The 22,407-nt window shown below is 43.3% G+C and overlaps 1 protein-coding gene across 4 annotated transcripts in view; it reads right to left on the bottom strand.

Moving 5' to 3' along the window:
* Positions 1–10,651: 10,651 nt before the first annotated feature.
* LOC135996412 (tenascin) overlaps positions 10,652–22,407 on the bottom strand; it is a 69,897-nt gene continuing 58,141 nt past the window's right edge. For all 4 annotated transcript variants that reach the window (XM_065648349.1, XM_065648348.1, XM_065648346.1 and 1 more), the window contains 11 exons: positions 20,962–21,084; positions 19,621–19,764; positions 18,348–18,467; positions 17,774–17,917; positions 16,835–16,965; positions 15,729–15,861; positions 14,220–14,371; positions 13,211–13,307; positions 12,391–12,552; positions 11,539–11,702; positions 10,652–10,793 (listed from right to left, as the gene is read on the bottom strand). In XM_065648349.1, coding sequence (XP_065504421.1) covers positions 10,683–10,793; positions 11,539–11,702; positions 12,391–12,552; positions 13,211–13,307; positions 14,220–14,371; positions 15,729–15,861; positions 16,835–16,965; positions 17,774–17,917; positions 18,348–18,467; positions 19,621–19,764; positions 20,962–21,084 — 1,481 coding nt within the window. In that variant the 3' untranslated portion in view covers positions 10,652–10,682. The remainder of the gene's footprint in view (positions 10,794–11,538; positions 11,703–12,390; positions 12,553–13,210; positions 13,308–14,219; positions 14,372–15,728; positions 15,862–16,834; positions 16,966–17,773; positions 17,918–18,347; positions 18,468–19,620; positions 19,765–20,961; positions 21,085–22,407) is intronic.

Genomic DNA, 22,407 nt, shown 5'->3' on the forward strand with positions numbered 1-22,407 from the left:
AACCAAACCATCTCTCTTCCCCCAACCACAGCACCGCACAATGGGTTTTCACTTTCTCCCAATGGCCTTGAAAACATCCTCATCCTGAGGAGCAGAGTGTTTCGAGCTGATGTTTCTGTACCTCATTCTATAGAAAGGGACCGCGGCTCTCAGAGAGGAAGGCATTTCTGTATAATTTCTGGTATAACACTTTCTTGATAGATGGGTAAGAAGCACTGAAACACTATGATTTTCCTTACACTAGAACATATGAAGCATCTCTTGGAAGGACAATGACTTGAAAAATAATCTTGTGACTCCTACAAGGACTGTGTAGCCTTCACCTTAGTAAATCAGAAATAACACCAGTGCCATTTATTGCTGTACACCCAGCTATAACCAATGTGAGCAGTGAAATAAGAGCTGCCAGATGTGAAAACTGGCCCAAAATGATCAGATTTGGACAATAGCTCTAGGTTTCCTGCTTTTTGAAGCCCAGCTTGATAAACTTCATGCTAATTTGCTGAGTACCTTCAGCCCCACTGGAAAACAAAGGGAAGGTCCTGCAGCTAAGCCCGGCTGAAGAAAGAAGCCTTGAAATATCTCACATTGACCAAGTGGAAACGAAGGCTCCCAAAGTCAGAGGTGGTTTCCAAAGAGTGGTCGCACTGGCTGAAGTGAGAGGCCTTTCTGCCCTACTTGGACCTACCTACACGGGTTGTAAATTCAAGGCTGTCAACAGCTTTAAACCATAAGAAAAAAGAAAGAGTCCACAAGGGAAATTTAACAGTATGGTGCCAAGACTGCACCAACGGCTGCTTGTGTATACATGTGGTTCAAAGGGAGGTCGGTTTGCAGTTAACCCCATTAAAATAAACCTGTGGTAATTTGTGGGGAGGAATTTTCCTTTCTGGTGAAGTCCATCTGGCAGTCCACCCACAAGTGGGCAAACACAGCGATGTCTTTGGGGTCACGGTACCAACTCACAAGATTGCTGAGGTGCAAAGCTTTTGTTAGAAACAGATGGGGAGGATGGACTTTTTTTTTTTTTTTTTTGTCAAGAGTGTTTGTTTTCTCTGCTTTATTTTTTTCCAGGAAGAGATAACCGAATCTCAGAACTGATACACTCCAAAGTCTTAAATGCTGGCACTGCTTATTAGCTGCTTGCTCAGTGGAGAATATTCTTCCTTATATAGGCCTTTCAGAAACTAGGTCAGAGGATTAACTTGAGTACTGGTTGCTAAAAATCCTCTTTGACAGCCTGCCTGCCTTTATTATTTTCTCACTTTGCCCATCGCAGACGCCAGTGCCTGCCAGCTTCTCTGTTCATTTCTCCTGGGCTGGGCTGTGATGGCCACAGACGCAGCTCCGCTCCTGCCACCCTGCAAACACCCTTGGCCTGTTCGCTGTGTTCGACCCCCAACATCAGTCGTCTTCCCAGGAAGGAGAGGTTGTTTTTCAAAGAAACGTGGCAGTGCCTCACCAGCCTGGGTGTTGGGTTGACTTGTCAGTGGAAAAACATCTGAACAACGATGCCCTGATGCTCTAAGGGACGGAGTTCTCAGGAGACGCTGCCTTCGTGTTCCGAAGGTCCTGTTCCGAGAAGATTCAGCTGGGCTGGGTGCCAGGCAGTGTGCTGGATGCTCACACAACAGTCGCCCCAAAAATCTCTATCTTCTCCATTGGAGATTCTAGGAAGTACTGCACTGCAAATAACAATAATAATAATAATTACCGAAGCCTTCCGTGAAATGTTTGCACTGAAACTCCACGGAATATTCTTGCTTTTAGATGCTGTTATTAGCTCTGAAGGATCACGCACAGTGCATTTGTGCTGATGGGACATTTCTTGCCATGCTGTTTACAGGAGATAGATAACATCTTTCTGTGAGAGAGATATATATATTAAAAAAACATATACCCACACATATTCGCATATGCCAATCACCAATAAAAAATTTTAAAACTATCATTATACATGCACATATCCGAAATAGAAGTGATTTCCTAGCAGAAACAGCAAAACCTATTATAATATATTCACTTTTTATACACTCAATCTGATTACTAATCTGTATGCACATACATACCTATCTCAGGACTAAACTGATACAGAATAAGTCTCTCACTGCAGGTTTCTACACATCTAGATGGCCATTTAGCAAGATGCTCTTGGTTCCAGAAATGCCAAGTGCAGAACAGCCCCCCGCCAAATCTGCTGTACCTTCAGTGCTTTGGAAATCTGACCTCCTGGGAGGGGGCAAAGTCCTAACAATAGGCTCTGGTTCTGTAGCTAGTCATGCAGCCTAAAAATATAAAGCAGCTAGTGTTTCTTTGGCCAGTAATGTCTACAAACTCACAGGTTTTTTGCTAGAGAAACCTTAAACTCTCATCATGTGTCGTTTGCTTTGTGGTTGGAATAAAAAGTTGCTTGTCAGCCGTGTGTTATCTTCTGCTTTCTTGCCATGTTCTAACTCCAGACAGCCCATCGGTTGCAGCTGCCTTTGGTTTTGTTACCTTTGTGGCAGAGCTGAGGGGATATCTTCATTTTTTACTGCCTCCCATTTAAAGGAAAAGATGCTCTCTTGTCTCAGAGGTACTACGTGTCTCTATTTTTTGCTGTAACATAAAGTTCCCTGGGTATCCACACAGGTAACATGATCAGTGTTCAACTAAGACAAACAGACTTCTCCAGAACCCCGTGTGTTGCAAAGCCTCCCAAGTCAATGCTTTATGGAGATGGGAACTTTGATGAGAATTTCCAAACTGTAGCGAAGAGATAAGCTCTAGAGGCACAGATTGGTAAAATCCTGCCCTGGGAGAAGCAAAACTTTGCAGCTAGGAGCATTAAACAAAGCTACAAGTAGATGATATCTGTTCCTTTACTTTGATTACATTCCCTGTCTGCTCAGGCTTTAGGCACATAAAGCAAGCTCTGCTCTGGGATGAATCCCTCCCAGGACACAGACGCCTCTTCGGTTCTTCCTTTCTTTTTGTGTGCTGTACTTTGAAGCACAAACATAAGTGAATGAACTGATTGCTACAGAAATCAGAGAATGCCTACACATAAGCACACAAGAACAAGAAAGATAGATGTGCTTTTATCACACTAACAGTAGACGAACAGATTATTCATCAAAATATTCTGAATTATTGGAGATTTCTGCATACAGGTAGTGTGAGGCTGGTGGGACTCAGGAGCCACAGGTGTTTGCATCAGCTCACCAGGGCGATGCTGAGATCCCAATACCTGCTGCCATCTGAAACCACAGCGGTTTCTGCTCTGTGCCTAAGCTGCAAGAAGAAATAGTGAAATTTATGCCGAGCTGGTGGTACTTTGGGGTCTTTATACCAGTGATGCCTAGCTAAACACCTCCCAGCCTTGCAACAATTATATTTATACACATATAAGTGTGTGCATGTGCACACACACCTGGTGGAGTCACCATCCCTGGAGGGGTTTAAAAGGCGTATAAACGAGGTTCTTATGGACATGGTTTAGTGCTAGATTTAGGTTATGGTTGGACTTGATGATCCTGAGGGTCTCTTCCAACTGAAATGATTCTATATACCCACGCACTCGGTCTAGTGCACAACAAATACACCCTAGTACAGATGGATATTTGTGGACAAATGCATATACAGATACGGATGGTTTCTACATATGCATACGTATAGGGATGCATATATACCTGCATATCACCTGTTGAAGCACAGCTGACTCACTGAAGGCTGAAACTATTTGGCAGCTCACAGCTGGGCTTCCCCTGCACTTGGGGCATCACTTAAACTGCCAGAAGCAGGAGGGCTGGCAGGGGCCCCACGAACTGCTGGGGAAGCCCTGGTTGAGCTGTAGCCCATGGGCCTCTCCAAGCCCACGCCAGCCCACGCTTGCTTGTCCAAGCCAACAGGAAAGGAGCTGGAGGGACTGCACCCGGTCACACTGCAGTGCTGAGGCGACCAGGGACGTGTCACCTAAAGTGACTTATTAGACCCTCCAGCACACGGGATTTTACCAGGGGAGTTTCCTGCCTGAATTCTTCCCTTGTTCTGATGGCAGCAGCCGCGAGGCGGCACAGCTGAGGAACACAGACAAAGACAGACAGACACACATTTCCTTCTGCATAGGTACATGTGTGGCAGTCTATAGGCAGAGCCATCCTGTTTCCCCTTGCAGCTGAGAGAGGGTCCAAGAGCTGGTTTTCAGCTCCACAGACAAGGGTTTGAGGTGAAGCAGGGATGAGAGCTGAGGTTTTGCTCAGGAGAACTGAAATTTTGGGAGCTGGGAGACCTTAACAGCGAGAAGAGTTCAGAGCAGCGGCTGGAGCTGTGAGTGCCTGGGAAGCCTCTTGGAAAGCAGAGATCAGGCTGGTCAGATGCAACCGAAAATGTGAAATCAGGCTCTCCTCCCCCACAAACCTCCCCTAGAATCCAAATATTGCCATGGTTGGAATGTATTCACACACAGAGCTTCAGGGGAGACACCTCTGGGCTGATGAGAGACTGTTGAAAATACAGAGCTGCGACCTGTGTCATTGGTCTGATGAACTTCTTATTAATAAAGCACCTGCAATTAATGTGACTGACGTGCCAGCACTGCAGTGGGGTGCGTTATTTCCAGGTAGTCTGGCCACTAGAATGTAGAGGATGCACAGAGTTTGTACTTCACATATATAAAAATTGACAACTTGGGGATCTAAGTTCACCTTTACTATTTATTTTCAAGGAAAAATTCTAATAGTGCAGGGTATATGCATACTCAGAATAAGAGGGATTTTTAAAAATATTTTTCAGTTTGTCTCGGCCAGTTACACTTCTTGCATTTTTTTTTTTTTTACTAAGTACTTTCTTTGCAAGCAGCATCCTATTTGCATGGAAATCCACAACATCTTGTTAATAAAAAAGTCCCAACTCTCCCTAAAGCTGAGACTTTATAACTGGTTTGATGAAAAAGTGGAAATTGAGAATAAATCTGAGTGGTTGTGCTCTCTAGTGACATAGCCTGGATTTATTTTTTTACGCTATTTGGACAAGAAATGGTCTTTTTCACATTATTTCTGCTCTCTGTCAGATACAGAAACAGAGGGACAAGGCACGAAGTAAAGCAAAAGTAAAGCGGCAGGGGAAGGGCGAGGAGGAAACCAGCACTTTCGGTACTGAAAGTACTTTCAGTTTAAGTAGTGGACAAAATTTCAGATTTGCTGTTGTTTTGAAGCCTTTACTACACAACTATAAAGAAGGGGGAATGCCTCAGCAAAGAGAGCCACAGAAGCAGCTCTGAAAGGGATTATCTGTATCAAAACCATCCATGTGTTTGGTTGGTTTTTTTTTTTTTCCCCACCTAATCTGTCTTGGTGTCTTTCTTTCCTCTTTGCAGCATCTAATTTACAGTAAAAACACAGGAAGCTGAATGATTTCCTCTGAGGAAAGTACCTGACAAAGGGGTGAACGAGTGAAATCATTGGGCCCTTTGACTCCATCGCTCCCCGTGTGTCCCCGATGGTTTCAGAGACGCCTTTGAAGTGGTTTTGCTGGTGCGTGGCAGGCGGGAGGTGCAGCCGGAGTTAACCTTTCCCTGTGGGAATCCAAGCACAGGGAGTCCCAAATTTGTGCATAACAGCAGCTGTTAGTTACACTGCATGTCATACTGCAGAAAAACCTCTTTGCCGTTAGCACACCGCGACTAGCGCCCGTTCTGCATGCAGTGCAAGGGCTTTGGAGGCTCCTCTCTGTGTCCGGAGACTGGAAAGTGCGAGGCTGGTGCCTGGGAGCTGCACTGGGGATAGTGGGAGGCCATTGGCAAGCTCCTGTCTGATGGCACAGCCACAGCCGCCGTTTTAAATCTGTCCCTCTCTGCAGTATCTGAGAAGCCAAGTCGGGGAAGTAAAACACCAGCGCTAAGGAATGTGACTCGGGGCTCCTACATTGCGAGACCCATTTGAAAAGCTCAGCCCAAACTTTTGGAGTTTCTGAGGTCCTGAACAGAGACTTTTACCCTAAAAAAAAAAAAACCCAAACCCCTTAGTGGCACCTAAAAGGGCACAAGTGAGTAACTCTTCAGATACCATCTCACTGATACCATGAGTTCCCCACACTTGGAGAGTGACTAAAACTGAAGTGGGTTTTTCAGTGTGCAAATGTCTAAATGTAGGAGTAGAAGGGATGAAAGACAGACAGATTGTATACTTGGGTCAAACATCAGCTTCTTTGTTTAACTACATGTAACGCAATAACCTCTGCTTTATTTCCGACTCCTACTTCCTCCAGAAAACCTTCCTTTAAATTACAGAGGTGTTGAAATGCTTGCATGTCGTTATATTTTCCTGCTTCATCCTCCACTCAGGATGTCATTTCCATTGCAAAATGAAATAGGACTGATTCATTTTGCAGAAGGAACATGATTGATACAAGCCCGGATAGAGACTCATTCTCAACCCTGTGGAAATTCCTCACCAAGGTTGATAAATCAAATGAAAACCTCTTCACCGTACAATTGCCAGGGTTGTGTTGCTGCTCCTAAACTTCTTGGGCTGGAGCCAGGACCAGCTTGCGAGCAGCCAAGGGTGAGCCAGAAAGCCAGAGCGGTTCTTACATTGTCATTTAATTCTTTTTTTTTCTGAGAAATATCTTTGCCTCTCACCTAAGACAGCTGCTGCTTCACCACAGAGAGGTCATGTTATTCTCTAGATTGAAGGTCTGATTAAGATGTGTTTTTTTACAGTGAGGCTCTCAGCCTTCCAAGAACAAAGATCATACGTGCAGCTTTTGCTGATATTTGCTCGCAGTCTCTTGGTGACAAACCGCACCTTGTTGATCAAGACAAATATATGTTGTACCCACACAAAGCTGCGCTGGCTCTACAGGCTGAGATTTCTTTACCTGGTGAGGCTGCTGGGGAAATACCCAAGAAAAAGGCATATGAACAAAGACTAGAATCAAGAGGGTTTCTGAGCACTTTTTTCAAAGAAAATGATACAGCAATCCCCAACAGGGGATACCCCACCTGGAGCTCTAAAGCTGATGAAGGGTTCACTTTTTTTTTTTTTTTTCCTAATTTTATATAGTTCCCCCCCACTTCCCATAAAATACATTTTATCATTTTGCCTGATCATTTTGTCAAGATCCTGTATTTGTAACATGAGATGAAGGTGTCTCATATCTGCCCGTTACTTCCAGTCTGTAGCTCCTCATGTAGGGCACAGAACCAGCGGTAACCGGCCAAGTGCCGTCCCAGCAATCCCAGCTCTACCCCTGTGTCACCTTGGTCACATCCCTGGAAGGCAGAAGTATGAAGTGACAAGGTGTTGATGAGGCTGCTGCCTCCACCTTGCAATTTTCTGGGTGGAGGATCAAACTGCTGCTTATTGATGACGCCTAAACATTTCTATCCAGCTTTCCTTTCTACTACTCAAGGTCTGATGGGGGAAGTTCATTAGGCTCAGCACAAAGGATGCTTAAAAGGAGGAAAAAAAAGGAAAAAAAAAAGAAAAAAGAAGAAGGAAAAGAAGGAAAAGAAGGAAAAGAAGGAAAAGAAGGAAAAGAAGGAAAAGAAGGAAAAGAAGGAAAAGAAAAAGACGAAAGAAGAAAAAGAAAGAAGGAAAAGAAGAAAAAATAAAAAGAAGAAAAAATAAAAAGAAGAAAAAAGAAAAAGAAGAAAAAAGAAAAAAGAAAAAAGGGGAGAAGGTAATGGAAAGGGAAAGGGGAATGGAAAGGGAAAAGGAAAAAAAGGAAAAGGGCTGCTCCTGCAGAGTTTAACAGCCCTCAGAGTTAATGTGGCAGCTGCAAGAAGGTTTTTCAAGGCTGCAGTTTTGGATTCAGGTAGTGAAGACTGACCCCGAGTGAGGGAACAGCCACCGGATCATCCTTTACTTGATTCTGAGTTTTACGCACTCTTTAACCCCCGATTATGCCCAATCCCTCTTAAAGCAAAGCAAGCCACCCTTGTAATTTTGAATAAAGTGACATCTTTGTCCAGGAAAGATGGGAAGTAGAAGGTTTCTCCTGTTGCAGATCACTGCAAGAGTTTGGGCTGATTCACAAGTGCAGGCCAGGGCAAGATGCTCTGCTTTTGTGGTTACATTTAGCCCAGGACCGGGTGACATCAGTTCCCTTGATTAATGAACAAAATGGAACAGCATCAGAAGAGGCAAGAGAGCAGCACCCAGGGACGGTGCAGCAGAGGGTGCTCTCCTGGGCTCACACCCAGCTGGCGTCAAGCTCTTAGTTAATACACTTTCAGTATTAACATCAGCACTACGGTAGCTTATGGTTTTCCAGGCTGACAAACCAACCAGACAGCAATTTGATGCACCCTTGGCAGGTTTATAAATACATTTTAAAACTGAGGGTGCTGAAAGAAAAGCCAGAAAGCAGATATCCCATTCAGTAGCCCATGGCGGAGCTGTTTGGTACCGAATCAAGGTTGTGTCAGCTCTGAAGGGTGTTTTGGCATCTGGTGCTTCAAGGATTTGCCAGTTTCTCTCTTGCAGTAGCGATCACGAAAAATACCAAGCAGGGCATCTGTCAGCAAGTAATTACAGGAAATATCGTCTTTCTTCTATGCAGTGTGTTCGTGTCATTTCTGGAGCGAGGTACAAATCCGAGCCCATCTCCAGCTGCCCCCTTTGGATCTGCCAAGCTAAATGACATCACACACAGTCAGCTTTGTGATGTTATTAGAAATGAGGAAATCATTTCATAAATGTTAATTCCTCCTCTGAGTCTCTGCAAACAGACTCCAAGAGCTTTCAAGTCCCCAGTTATACATATTAGTGCCACTTGCTGATAATTGGAAAAGCATCTTGAGAGTGGAGTATATTTCTTCATTACTGGATAGGCTCTCTTTTAAACTGCCAATCATTTGCACTGACAAACATCAAAGAAGGGCTATTAACTACAGAGAATTAATTTAATATAGTGCTGCAGCTTGTGTTGCTTGCGCAAAACAACATTCGCTAGTATAACTTCAAATTGGGGTAAGGAGAGAAATTAATTCAAAGTACATGAAATATTATTCATGAAGAAAGTAAATAGGAGTTCCTCCTCTTTGACATATGCTTTGGCTGTGACTGAGCTCCTGCAAGCCAAAAATTAAAGATAAGCTAAAGCTCAGAAATGCAATAATCCAAAGAGTGCTATTAAAAATAATAGCAATATTTTAAAAATAATATATATTTAAAAAATAATATATTTAAAAAATATATATATAAATTAGGAAGATAGGACCTAGGGGGGAAAGGAAGTGATTCCCTCCCTCCTTCCTTTCCTCCATCCTGATTTTGACACTTTTTAGTGATATTTCCCATCCACACACATTTTTTCCACCGTGTTAAACCAACAATATCTGACCTTATCTAATAGTTTCACAGTAAGCCTTGTTGCAGAGATGATCATACTCGCTCTGACTGAAGCATCTTTCCCAGGCGCCTTCCCATGGTCACCAAGGAGGAGGCAGAAACATTTGCTCTGTTTGAAAAGTGCAACCTTGAAGCAGGGCAGAGAGACGGGCTCAAAACAAAAGATCTTTTATTGTCTTCGAATGAAGAGTATGATACACAGGAACTACACATGGGTTTCATCCATATAAAAAAGAGAGCCCTTTATTCACACAGGTGTCCAAAGTCGCCAATGGTTCCTAACAACAACTCTGAATTTTCTTTGCATTCTTTTGTTAGTTATTCCCACCTAGATGGAACAAGCATTGGTCAGTAATGCTTAAAAAAACATGTAAGAAGTTTTGGGGCAGAAAAAAAAAAAAAAGAAAGAAATATACTCTGAAAGAAACCAAATCCTGATGGGCGTTTCACTGTGACAAACCCAGCAGAATACCGATAGTCACTCACTAACACAAGGAACAGTTTTCGGTACAGGCTCAGCAGCCAAATCATTCTCAGTCTTTCTGTTACCTCCATATCTAAGTAAATATATCCTGGACACGCATGCAATCAACATGTATGAAAAAAGGTAGAAATTTATTTAAAAGTAATTGTGCTTTTATTTATTAAAAAAAAAAATTACAATCAGACACTGTCCTGCTGTGTTTCCAAAAGCATGATTCTCTTAAAAATTACAAAAACGTAGCTTATTATTATTATCATCATTATTATTATTACTTTGTCATTATATTAATAATATTAATCTTATGCTTAAGTTTAAAAACATACTGCTTTCCCCTTCCCATCCCCTCTTTCTCTGTCGTACTTGATATATATAAAAAAAAGCTTTCCAACGACCAAAGAATTTCAATTATAACTAATAATAATAATAATGATAATTAATTGTACACATTTCTGTGTGTAAAATATGGCTGGTTCTAAAACAAACTACCAATGTACAAAAACTGTTGTCCCTCCCCTACCCTGGGCCACCCAAGAGACAGTCAAGACTTGTGGAAGAACTTTATCTCAGAGGCTTTCTGAGAAAATAAAAATGAATAAAACAACGTACAACCCTTGAGATCATCATCTTTGGTGTGGAGGACGTTAGCGATGGGCAGCCGGAGCTGCTGTGCTGCAGACGCTGGGACACTTTGTTGTTGGGGCTGCCGCAGAAGCCTCTGTTGGGCCAAGGGTCACCGATGCTTTGGTACCACTCCCAGGTCCTCACGCCCACCACCCAGTGATGCCAGAGGATCCCCCCACACCCCCGCTCTATATCCCACCCCCCATCACCCTGCCCGGAGCCCCCTCGCCACCCCTGGGGCTTTACGCTCGCTTTCGTCTTCCTTCCAGATTTCGGAAGCTGGAGGGTCTCAGCTTCATCTCCGCAAACTGGATGGAATATTCGTGGCCCTTCCAGTGGAACCAGTTAACACCCTGCAAAGACAAAGGCAAAGTGTGGGAGGTCGCGCATTCATTTCTCCTCTTGGCAGCCTTTGCTGCTCACATTTCAGCTCACAGGCTGTTTTCTGTCTTGGGAACAGGGGCACAACAAAGCAGAGGGGCTCTGGGAAGCACAGGACTGTGGCCACTGGCACACACGACCTGTACAAACCCACGTGCTGTCCCCAGAGCTGTCACTCTCTGCCTGGCTTTCATGGCAGAAAGAATGTTTTGTTTCCCATGTGGAAAACTACAATTGTTCCCTGCACACTTGAGATATTCCCTTGGAAAAAATAGAAAAAATCATAAATACATTTCACCAGCTGACATTAAATTCTTGTTTTGTGAGCAACTGCCCATAATCAGGCCAGACGTGAGGAAGGAATCGTTGTCCCTGAGGGTGGTGAGAGCCTGGCCCAGGGTGGCCAGAGGTGGTGGCTGAACCATCCCTGGAGACATCCCAGGCCAGGCTGGACGGGGCTCTGAGCAACCTGAGCTGGTGCAGATGTCCCTGCTCATGGCAGGGGGGGCACTGGGGGAGCTGGGAAGGGCCCTTCAACCCAAAATATTCTATGATTTCATTATTTTACAATTCTATGATCTTTCCCTATGATCCTTTGGTCTGGAGAATGGGCTTGGTTGGTGCTCTGATGTCTGGCCAGCTGAGTCACCAGACAGACCCATAACTGCAATTTTCTTCTTCTAATGTATTACAGAAGCCTTCAAACACCAAGCTCACCTGACTGTGGCTGTTGTCACCGTATCTGCCCATCAGATTGACTCGGTGACAATTCTTGTACCAGAATGCACCCTTGTATGACAAAGCACAGTTGGTGATGGCAGAATCGTTGTCCTTGTCATAGGTGGAGAAAGACCTTCCATTATGGTACATCATGGAGTCACCTGGATTGGGGAGACAAAAGAAAGGGCAAAGTGAGTGGTTTGCCAAGTTTAGATTACATGAGAGTGACCGTTCTGCAGAAAATATTTGTACTGTGCCATGCACCGCCTGTAAAGCTTGTTCGTGTAATGCTCACGGGGCAGAATTTGTACACACACATCTCTGTGGTCTGTTTTATGCACCTTGCAGCCTGAAAACTATCTCCTTTTAAGACATCCCAGGGAGCTGGATTTATCTCTTAATCCTCTGAAACTCTGAAGAGGACTCAATAAAGGCTGCAGGGTTTGCCCCGGTATGATTACAAAAGGCAGATGATTTGTTCAGTAAAACTACAAATCATGTTACAGCGAGACTCTGCTGCATATTCCACTGACAAGAGATGAGGCTGTGCCAAGCTATAATTAGCTGTATAAATGGCAGTCAGGCATTGGCCAAATGAGATATGTGGCTGTTTAATGTACTTGTTTATATTCTGTCATAAGCATGCCATAAAATGTGGCACCTAAACGACTGGAAGATTGAAAATGGAAACATAAAATATATTGGTATGTTCATATTTTCAAACACCTGACATACAAGATGTACCTGCTGCTATGATGATTTGCAACATTCTCACACTGTTACCTTGAGTCAAGTGGGAGGAAATTGCAAATCAGAACAAAAAAAACCCAAAACCCAAAATCATTTCACCTGCTGTGCCACTGTACCCGTCCACTCTTAGCCGGTATCTGCTCTTCGCATCTCCAACGCTGAACCTGTCGTAGACGGCATAAGCTGTCTCGCCTCTGTCCCGCAGATCCACGCGCAGCTCGTACTGGCCCTGAGAGGTGATTTTATGGAGGTTCTCCAGACCTGTGGATGCAAATGAACAATCCATTTGTCTCCCCGTGTTTATTTCTCTACCATCATGTAGCCCATAAAGGAGATGATAATGGTCTGTACGGATACACCAAGCCATAAACATGGTGAGGAAAGTGGCCGTTTCAGCTGTAACGTTAGCACAAAAACAAATAGATAAAACCAGGCTGATTGAGAGACCTCTGCCCTTCAAATCACAGCAGCAGGGAGCACTTTGGGAAAAGTAATCACCGTTGTGCTGTGAGAGTATCATTGCCTTTCATTTACAAACAAATAAAATGTAGTGCAATCTTCGAAAATTTGCTTTTCACTTCTATTTTCCCCACTTTGCTTTTGTTGCTGGGGGTGTCCTAGGAGTATAGGGAGAAGGAGGTTTGCAATTGTGTCTCAGGTTAACTCCTGACTTCTGACAGAGCACCAGCAAGCATTGGCTTGGTACGTTCGGTGACATCTACGAACTGCCACTGCAGGGACTGGCTTGGACCTGGCAATTTCAACGTCCCTTGCAGCACACTGTCCCTACCCTCCTTCACACAGAGCATGTTCCCATCTACGAATACTCTTGCCAACTAAACAAAGACTTCGAAGTGGCTGCTAGTCTTTTGGGCTTTGTTTTTTCTTCTTAAAAAAAAGACAAATTCTTGCCACTTACCTATCCAGAATTCATCCTTAGGATCTCCAAAACCAGCCACGTAAGTCTTCCAGTTCCTGTAGAAATCTTCCTTTCCATTCTGACGTCTCAGGAACACCTGCAAACACCACATGCAAGGAGTATTATCAGAAGTTATCAGTGTGTTATCAGAAAGGGCAAAAGCAAGGTGGCTTTTACAAATGCAGAGGTTGGCATTGCTGCTCCCCTGCCCTTACGACTCAAAGCAGCAATCTCACTATAATTGGTGAATAGTACCAAGTCTGTTGAATATTCTTTGCTTTTTAAAAGTCTCTAGTTCATCTATGGGGTTCCTGGGCTCCCCTGAGTGATGTGGCCTTTTATTCCCTACTCTCTGCTTTTTTAACAGCCTATATACAGGTCTGTATTTCTCAGCCAGGATGTTCTACATTCTACATGTTCTCCCAGCCATGGATTTCTCCAGTTTCCTCTTCCTTTCTGTGCCCTGGGTCCCTCTGAAACATTCGGGTTTGAGGACATCAGTATAGGGAGCTGGCATTTTTATTGCCATTCATTTGTTGGCTGGGTGGAATATGTCACTTTTTTTGTGGCCTGGGAAGCCCAGACAGCCCTCACACCATGTCTGACACCTTCTCTGGCCTGTGCTTTAACCTCCTTCACTGTTCTCTCTCATTCAAATAGAGTCAGTCCACCCTCCTCTTGCCTTAGAAAGTATGTATCTGATCTAAGATGGTCATTTCAGCACCCACTGTAGCCAGTGGAGACAGCTCAGGGCTTTTACTAGGTGCTAAAACGCCTGATGTGACCCATCCTTTGGGGACACCTTTCTCCGCTCCAACTACAGAAAGAGCTGGTAGCCTTGTTCTAGGCATCTAGGTGTCCTACCTCAGATGAAATTCCCCAAATTTATAGTCAAGCCAGCCCTACGCTGATTTAGAGCATTACAAGGGATGCCGTAGATGAGCAGGGATGGGTTCTGCTATCCCTGCTCTTAGCACAGGAGATGTGGTCCCTTCTCCCTCTTACTCACAATCCATCCGCCCCCATCCTCGTTCATGTCGCAGAAAACTTGCAGAGGTTGAGTCTTGTCCCCATTCACGTAAATTGTGTAGAGCCCAGAGGTGGTTTCTCCATTCAGGAGAGCCTGGGAGCAGTCTTTAGGGTAAGGGTAGAGAAGACCAGCTGTGCACACAAAAAAAAGAGAAAGCAGTCTTTAAGAAATCAGCAGTTACAAGGAACTCGTTGAATGCAGACAACCTACGGGCACATCCAGGTACACAGCCCAGGAACGGGTTTGTAATTGCTATCCCACACACACACACAAAAAATCACAGTAAACAGAAGATGATGTGAATTTTTCTTTTGAGTATGCTTTTTTATATATCTGCCTACGCTTTTGGAAGTGCTGTGAATACCAGATAACTACTCCCTGCTGTGATGGGAATGCATCCTCCAGCTGAATATTTAAATGCCATGAGCTGTGTAAAACTCAATCTACCAATCTCTGTTATGTGACAGAAAAGGGAGTGGAAAATACAAAGGCAAGACTACAACCAATAAGAAAATAAATTGGGAATATTTTGCTAGCAAGTACAATATTAAGTATGTTATAAAACTAGGCTTCTGAAAAACAAAGCAAACAATAACAGTTGAAAATACAGGGAAATGTCATTAAGCATTTCTTCCTGACAATAAGCTAAAACCACTTTTGCAGTCAGAACAATTTCTAACCCCCGAAATAGCTTTTCTTGCTTTTCTTTTTTTAAATTCACTTAGGCCATTAACTTTTTCAGTTGACGGTCTGATTACATGTTGTTCTAGGTGTGTCCAAGGACGAGTTTTTCACAGTGGCTGCTCACAGAGAGGCGGTTGCTCCCGTTCCAGAGCGTTGTAGGTCCCTGTGCCTTAGCTACCTAGAATTTAATTCAGTTAATACTGAACAACAACTGGTTTTCTTTTTTTTTTTTTTAATATCAGCTGTAAAGTGACCTTCAGAGAACCCTACTTTCAGCTCACTGGAGACCTGTCCTGTTAGAGCTGGAACGTGCTGTGTGGCTTTGCAAAGACCGACCTCAGAAAGAAGAGAAAAAAAACCTGCCCAGAAATTCATCTCCTTGGAGCACTGAACTGATTTTTTTGTGTATGTGGTTTGCTTCATTTCACCTTAAAGCGCTGACTCGTTTTAACAGCTTGCTACGCATCAATACAGAGGTAAATCAGAGTGTCGGTTTGGATTTTAAAGAGTTCGATATTTTACATGGGAAAGGCAGGATGTTTCATCACAAAGAGGACTACAGAGGTGATGTGCATGGATATAAAGAAAATAATTTTATCCTGCCAATCTGAGGGAAGCAGATGACACTACAGCTCAGGGAAACAGGGATTTTGCACGGACACTACGAGCAAACAAAGTGCACACTGACAACCGGGTTAAAAATCACCTGTGAGGTCTGTGTCTGCTTATTGCAGAGCTCAGCTCTGTCCTGAAAGCAGTAACTTAGATGTTATTTCAGCCGTGCACATGCTCTAAGGTCCTTACTTGTGGTGAAAATAGTCTGGATCGTTTTGCTCCTCAGGGATCCGCTCAGCGCCTGGAGTTTCACCGTATATTGGGTAGATGGGCTCAGCTCTGCCAGGCTGTAGGAAGTTGTCTCGGGGTTCAGGATGACTTCCTATGGGGAGGAGAAAAAATACAGGGAAATCTCAGTGAGAAAATCGTAATGACCAGAACTGTTCCGTATTTTAGTTTGTCACACTATTTTTTGTGATAATTATTTATGGTAGTTTTAACTATCTAAATTATTTAATACAAAACTTGTATTTCTCTAAGAATTTTATCAGGCTAACTTTCTTTAGAAGTTCGAGAAAAGTTGCCTGGAAATGAATGTTTACCATCATAATGTATAAGCTGTGTGGTTTAAAAGCACATTGGCATAAATGTTGACATGCCTTGAACTTACACATTGTATAGATGTCCCTGTGAAACTCACAAAAAATAGAGAAGAATCATCCTTTAGGGTAAGGAAGTATCACACTCCAGTCTTCAAAAGGCAGTTTTTCTGTTATTTTAAAAGACTGATTTTCTGCATGCTTAGGGAATTTGCCTTCTTGAAAATCAGAATGTAATGTAACAGGCTGGGCATCCAAAATCATCTGTCGCTTTTGCTGGGGTTCACCTCATTCATATTTAAGCATCTAATGTAAACTATTCATGTAGGAACGTAATAAATTTATTGGGGAGCAAGAGGCACTTTTAGAGGCGATTCATCCTGCCTTACACACCTCACTTGCACGGGGATGGACTCTCCCGGGTTTAGAAAGAGGAATTCCATACAGGTTTGGAATGAGGGAAAACGGTTGCTTGTGCTTTTACCCATATTGTGGAGAGACATCAAAATTCAGGCTGCATCTGAGCTTGTGTTTCAGGATATAATGTAGGAAAGTACTTAAGCAGGTTTTAAACGCATTCGTGTTCAAGCTAGCACTGAAAGAGGTACTTAGTATTTTACGGGTACTTAGTATTTTACCATTTACTTAACCACATAATTATGTACCATTGATGGACACTTCGGAGCATCTCTACAGCCCAGTTTTGAGGCACAGCCCTTCTGGTTTGGTTACAAGTGCTATAGAATCATTCTATACCTTGATTCTGCCATCAATGGACTCGTAGATGAGGAGATAACCAGTGACAGGAGCACGTGGAGGTCTCCAAGTTATCACAGCTGCTTCTGACTGAACCTCACTGGCACTTAAATCTCTTGGAGCATCCAGTCCTGAAGGAGACAATGAATTAATTACAATCGCATCTATATGGAGTTTAGCACACAGGCTATCTCATGGGCAGTTATTAAAAGAGAGCAGGAAAGCAAATTTTTTCTTCTCCAAAATCTGAAATAAAAAAATACTTCAACCTGAATTCTGTGATTGAAAAGTGATTTTCCCATTGGAAGTTTTAAAATACAGGTATTTATGTAATTTAAAATATTGACCTGTCTCAGGCACTTCAGTTTATTAGCGGTTCCAATGAAATGTCACTTGAAACAAAAGCGTGCCTTTCGTTATTTCACACAAGAAGATAGATCAGTATTTACATATTTTCAGAAAGAAAAACTTTGGTTCCAATGATGCCTCTTTCGAATAGGAAAACTTTTCATACTTGGTCTGGCTACAGCTTCCCTTCTCCACTGTAATTACAACACTGGCTTTGTACAGCTCGGCTCTTGGCTCTCTAGTTAAGGCCCTGGGACAAGTCAAGTAATACTGAGGAATATGAGAAACAGCCGTGATTTCATTGATGCTCACGGAAAGTACGAAACCAATTGGATAACTTCAGCATTGATAGCCCAACCTCAGCCCCCAAAGAAGAGCTCCTGATCTCTGTGAGAACCTGTGGAATTGGTGACAGACAACCACCTTCTGGGTCAGCCACCAGAGAAAATTTGGTGCAAATACTACCAAAATTTAGATTTCTAGTGAAAAAAAGCACAACGTGCCGGCTGACTTTATGGCATTAGAGAAATGTAAGGCAGATGGGACTAGAAGAGGTGGCAGCTCTCCCCGCAGAGAGGTGGGACACAGCACCTGTAGTAAACTGGGTGGAGAGGGTCTCGCTCTTCTGCGCGTCCTTCAGCGCGTGGACACTCAGCGTGTAGTCGGTCGCAGGTCGAAGGCCCTTCAGGTCGTACTCCACAGTGTTTCCTGATACCATCTGAGTAACTTCTGGTTCTAAGAAGAAAACACAGGAGAAAACAGGTCCCGGCATTATTCAGACATGTCATGATGTGCTCAGCAACATGTTCCACTCAGTGATCTATTTTGGGGTTTTTTACTAGCTGGGATCAAGTGCAAAATAGTAAAAGCCCAGAGCCCATCTCTCTGTTGAATCTGAATTAATACCAGCCCTTTATCTAAAAGTATTAGCGCTCTCTAGTGTTCATATGAATTATAGCACCATCTTTCCAAAGACACCAGTCCTCTCTGTTCGTGTCTGATTTAGGAATGCAAAACTAAAATGATCATTCTTTAAACGCTTCCAGCAAGGCATCTCCTTCAAATAACAGCCCACGCCATCCTCCTGGATGCTGCAGCCACTTCTGGGCATCTCTCGAGAGCTGTGATGCTCTCGACTCCCTGACCCACCGCTAACTCTTCTTACCATCCTCGGAAGCGTAGGAGACAACGTAATTATCCACAGCAGCAATCGCTGGCTGCCAGGTGGCCAGAGCCTCAGAGTCTGTGATGTTCACCACTACCAGGCCTGACGGGCTGTCCAGAGCTGAAAGACAGAGAATAACAGATTGAGGGAATTTGACAAACATTCATGACTCTGTGCGATGCTCAGCTGTAAATATACGATATAAAATGCGCAAACGTGCTGCTTGATGCAGCTTTTATGATCCCCTTTGGAATAGCGGAGCTCTGCAGAAAAGACGTCAGTGCCTATAAAGAGACATCAAATGCCTCCACGGGAAAGGGAGGTCAATGTGTGGAAAGATTAAACGCTGGGAACAGACTATGTTCTCAGATCAGTCTTGATATCATCAATCTTAACGGCTCTGTCAGAGCTGACATATTCCTCTCAACACCCTCAAATCTGGACTGCTTTTTGGAGCAAATTCAGGAGACAGAGCTGGGAAAAATAACTAATGTGACGGCAGCTGATAGCCACTGTGACCTTCCACCAGCTTGCCCTGCACGTTTAAAAATAAATCAACCAAATAGCCAGGGAGCCAAAATCCCTATGCATCCTGCCTTGTTTTCTCATGGGACTCTATTTTGCACATAGTTTTATGCTCTCCCTGAACTGGGATAGATATCTGTGTTCAGTACAGCTGGACTGGGCTATAAATTTCATGTTCTTTTTCAATATGCACCATCTTACTCCTCGCTTCAGTTCTCTGAACACTTGTTAGCCCCCAAAAAAGAATGAAGGAATGAGACTGCAGGTGGGGTCAGCATAGTGGACCCTGATTTCTGCAGGGATATTTAAAGCTGTATTGAATCAAAACCAGGAAAAATAATGTTTTTCTGCTTAGGACACAGTCTGGGACCTGGGAGATGTGGAGTTTGAGTCCACAACAGAAACTGGTCTGACCTGTTCAGCTGAACTGGCCCTTTGCTCCCTCATCTGTAAAACGGTATTAATTAAACTTCTGGGGTTTTTTCTTACGTATTAGGACTGTAAATACATGAACTATCTCTGCCTCACTGCAGGTTGGTTCAGTATTTAGCAAATGGAAGCCCAAACATACAAGTTCTATACTCATCTGAAATACAAAGACGCAAGGAAAGAGTGGACAAAAAACTTCCTGCAGTTGCTGTGGACAGCAGAAAAGGGATCTCAGTGGGTCTGCAGCTCCAATTCCAGAGTCTCCCCTACAGCACAGACAAGACATTTGAAAACCTGCTATTTGCTCTTTGTGTATTACCTGTTTTCAGAATGCCAGAGATGGGTTCACTTTCTTCAAAGCCTTTCACAGAGATGATACTAACGTTGTAGTCTACACCTGGGACTAACTTCACCAACTTGGTCCTTGTCTTGCTTCCATCGACTGTAACAATATTTGGAGTACCTACGATGAAGCCAAACACCAAGGGATTAGTGAGACAACGCTTGAAGGATGTGTTTCAAGTTAAAGACATTATGAGCAACAGGGATGTACTTGTACAGAAGGAGGGGAAATTTCCCCAGTTAGTTAAAATCACCGATATCAAGGGGCAGCCTCAGGAAAAAATATTGCTGCCATGGCACCTAAATCATTAGTTTGTCCTCATTCCTAGTGGTATGCCAACAGTAAGAAAAAAATTAACGCTACTGTTCAGAAAAATATAATTTTATAAATGAGATGTAAGGTGAAAACACAGCACACTCAACATGAAGTCTGTACACCTGTTTAGATCTGCTTTGTTTCTGGTAAGGGCTGGAAGTTTCTCCTTCACCCATGTCATTTTGAATAAAGATATAGTGTATATTATTTTAAGAGGTGCTGCATGTGTGGGTGAGCACTTAGGCCACATATTTGTTTCAAGTTCTGCGTTTATTCCAGGCAGGCACTTAGACAAGTGCTGAACTTCATGATTGTGCCTTGCTCCTTTTCTTCTGTAGCATCACTATATATTTAAAGCTGCACATGTGCTTACATACTGTATTGTCTCAAGGTCTGTATCTTTACTTGCCTTAGTCAACAGCATGTCTTTTGTGGTCCTGACATCTCTAGTGTTTGCTCTTTAGCTGTTTCCTTTCAGAGATGTCCCTAAGTTATGCTAAAAATGTTTAAGTATAGGAAGTTTTTTTAAGCAGAACGCTAGAACACAGACATAATGGATGGAACGACACAACATTGGGTAGTACTAAGAAAAATCACTGCCTTGGAAAACTATTACAACTATGGATTATGGTTATCGTTTCTAAGGGTCACCTTTTCAAATATGCTTAGCTCATAAAGTGCCTACAAAATAATGAGTTTGGAAATAAATCCTTACTCAGGAGGCTCAGTGGGAACAGGGATTTTTGTGAACACGGTCCTAACTAGGGGTACAACCATTGCAGCATCGAGCTCTGAGCTCCCGACAAGTCTTGTCCATGGGATGTAGGACACTCTGTTCAGGCAGAGCTTGACTACTGAGACCTTGTATGTGTACCCACATTCCTGGTCAGCAGTTTGAAGAAAAAGAGATGATCTGAGACACGGATATCAGCACAACAAACCCTTTCTGCTCTCCGTTTTATTATACAAACTTTCTCCCTGTTGCTCCTGGCAGTTGCTCACCTCCCGTGATGGGGACGTAGGAGATGCGGTAGTTCTCCACGCGGGTGCGAGGGGGTGTCCAGTTGACCGTAGCAGAGTTTTCTGTGACGTCAGAGAACGAAATTCCCTTGGGAGATCCAACAACTGCCATTGGAGAACAGAGAACAAACACACCACATAGAAAGAAAAGGTAAATCAACTGCTTATCAGTCCTTAGTGCAGGAACACTGATTCTCTTATTCCTCCATCCCAAGAGCTGATGACATCAGTATTCTGTCCCAAACAACACTGATGCAGGGAATAGTAAACAGTTAATGGTTTCATTACATACTGACAGCAACAATCTATTTGGTCTAAATTTTCCCTTTTCAGTAACATTACAGTAGCGCATAGCTTAAAAAAACATCCCAGACACATATCTACACAGCATGTACGCAGAAGAATCAGATTTCAGTGTTATAGAAAAGTATAGAGGAATACTTACAGGAATGCAATTATATTTATCATTTTTTCTACTCTAGTTTGACTTGGATGATTTTTAGTCTTTCCACTGAGCCTCAGAGCCATGTCTGTGACACACAGCAATGGCAGCCCTTAGCAATGGGGAGATCTCTCTTCCTAGGCATAAAGTTTCTACTATAAGATACTTAAAAAAGAATGAGACTCAGGTTCCCTGAGCTCATCAAGGGTCCGTCCTCTCAAGCACTGGCTTCAAACTAGAAGCGACAAGATTTTCTTCTTGGATTCTCTATCTGAGCCCATGATTTTTCTTAGGTTCACTGAAGCACATCCATCCAGAGGACATTCAAGTATGACCACCATGAGGAAGGCACTCGTGGGTTCCAGCCCTTCCCTGCGTAAGCCTGAGCACTGCATTTCCATATATAAATTAAATTAGTAAGCTGGGCAAACAAAGCCCAAGTTTTGCCAAAATCTTAACATGCAAACCAACGTGTATCTTGAGATGCAAACCAATGTGTATCTGAAACATTCCAGTTTAAGCCCTGATTAAGCTACTGCAAGGCAATCATGGAAAGGGCTTCTAGAAGGATGTGGTAAAGAGACCTGCCACTGCAAAGTTTATATTGAGCATCTCACTTCCAATTCACTCTTTTGACTGTAACCAAAACAACCTTGACATGTGTTAAAAAAATAAACAGCCCACACAGAGTAGGCCATTAGCACAAAGGAGAGATTACCAAACATCAGCCACATTAAGAGCAGTGGAGACAGGCTGAGAGAAGGGGGGAGAAAGGGGGGCAGAAAAGAGACTGTGCTTGAAATAGCTTGGAAAGAGCGTGTCTGCGGGAAAGAAGTCAGAGGGTTGATTGCTCCATGTGACCCCAAAGCTCTAGCAGCAATGCACTAAATCAACTGAGAGGCAAGGAAAGAAAAACAACCGAGCTCTCAAGAGAAATGTAAATTATTTCTCTGGAGTTCACTAGACGTGTTGGGTATGTGGGGTTT

The sequence above is a fragment of the Caloenas nicobarica genome, chromosome 19, assembly GCF_036013445.1.
Source record: "Caloenas nicobarica isolate bCalNic1 chromosome 19, bCalNic1.hap1, whole genome shotgun sequence".
Classification (NCBI taxonomy): Eukaryota; Metazoa; Chordata; class Aves; order Columbiformes; family Columbidae; genus Caloenas; species Caloenas nicobarica.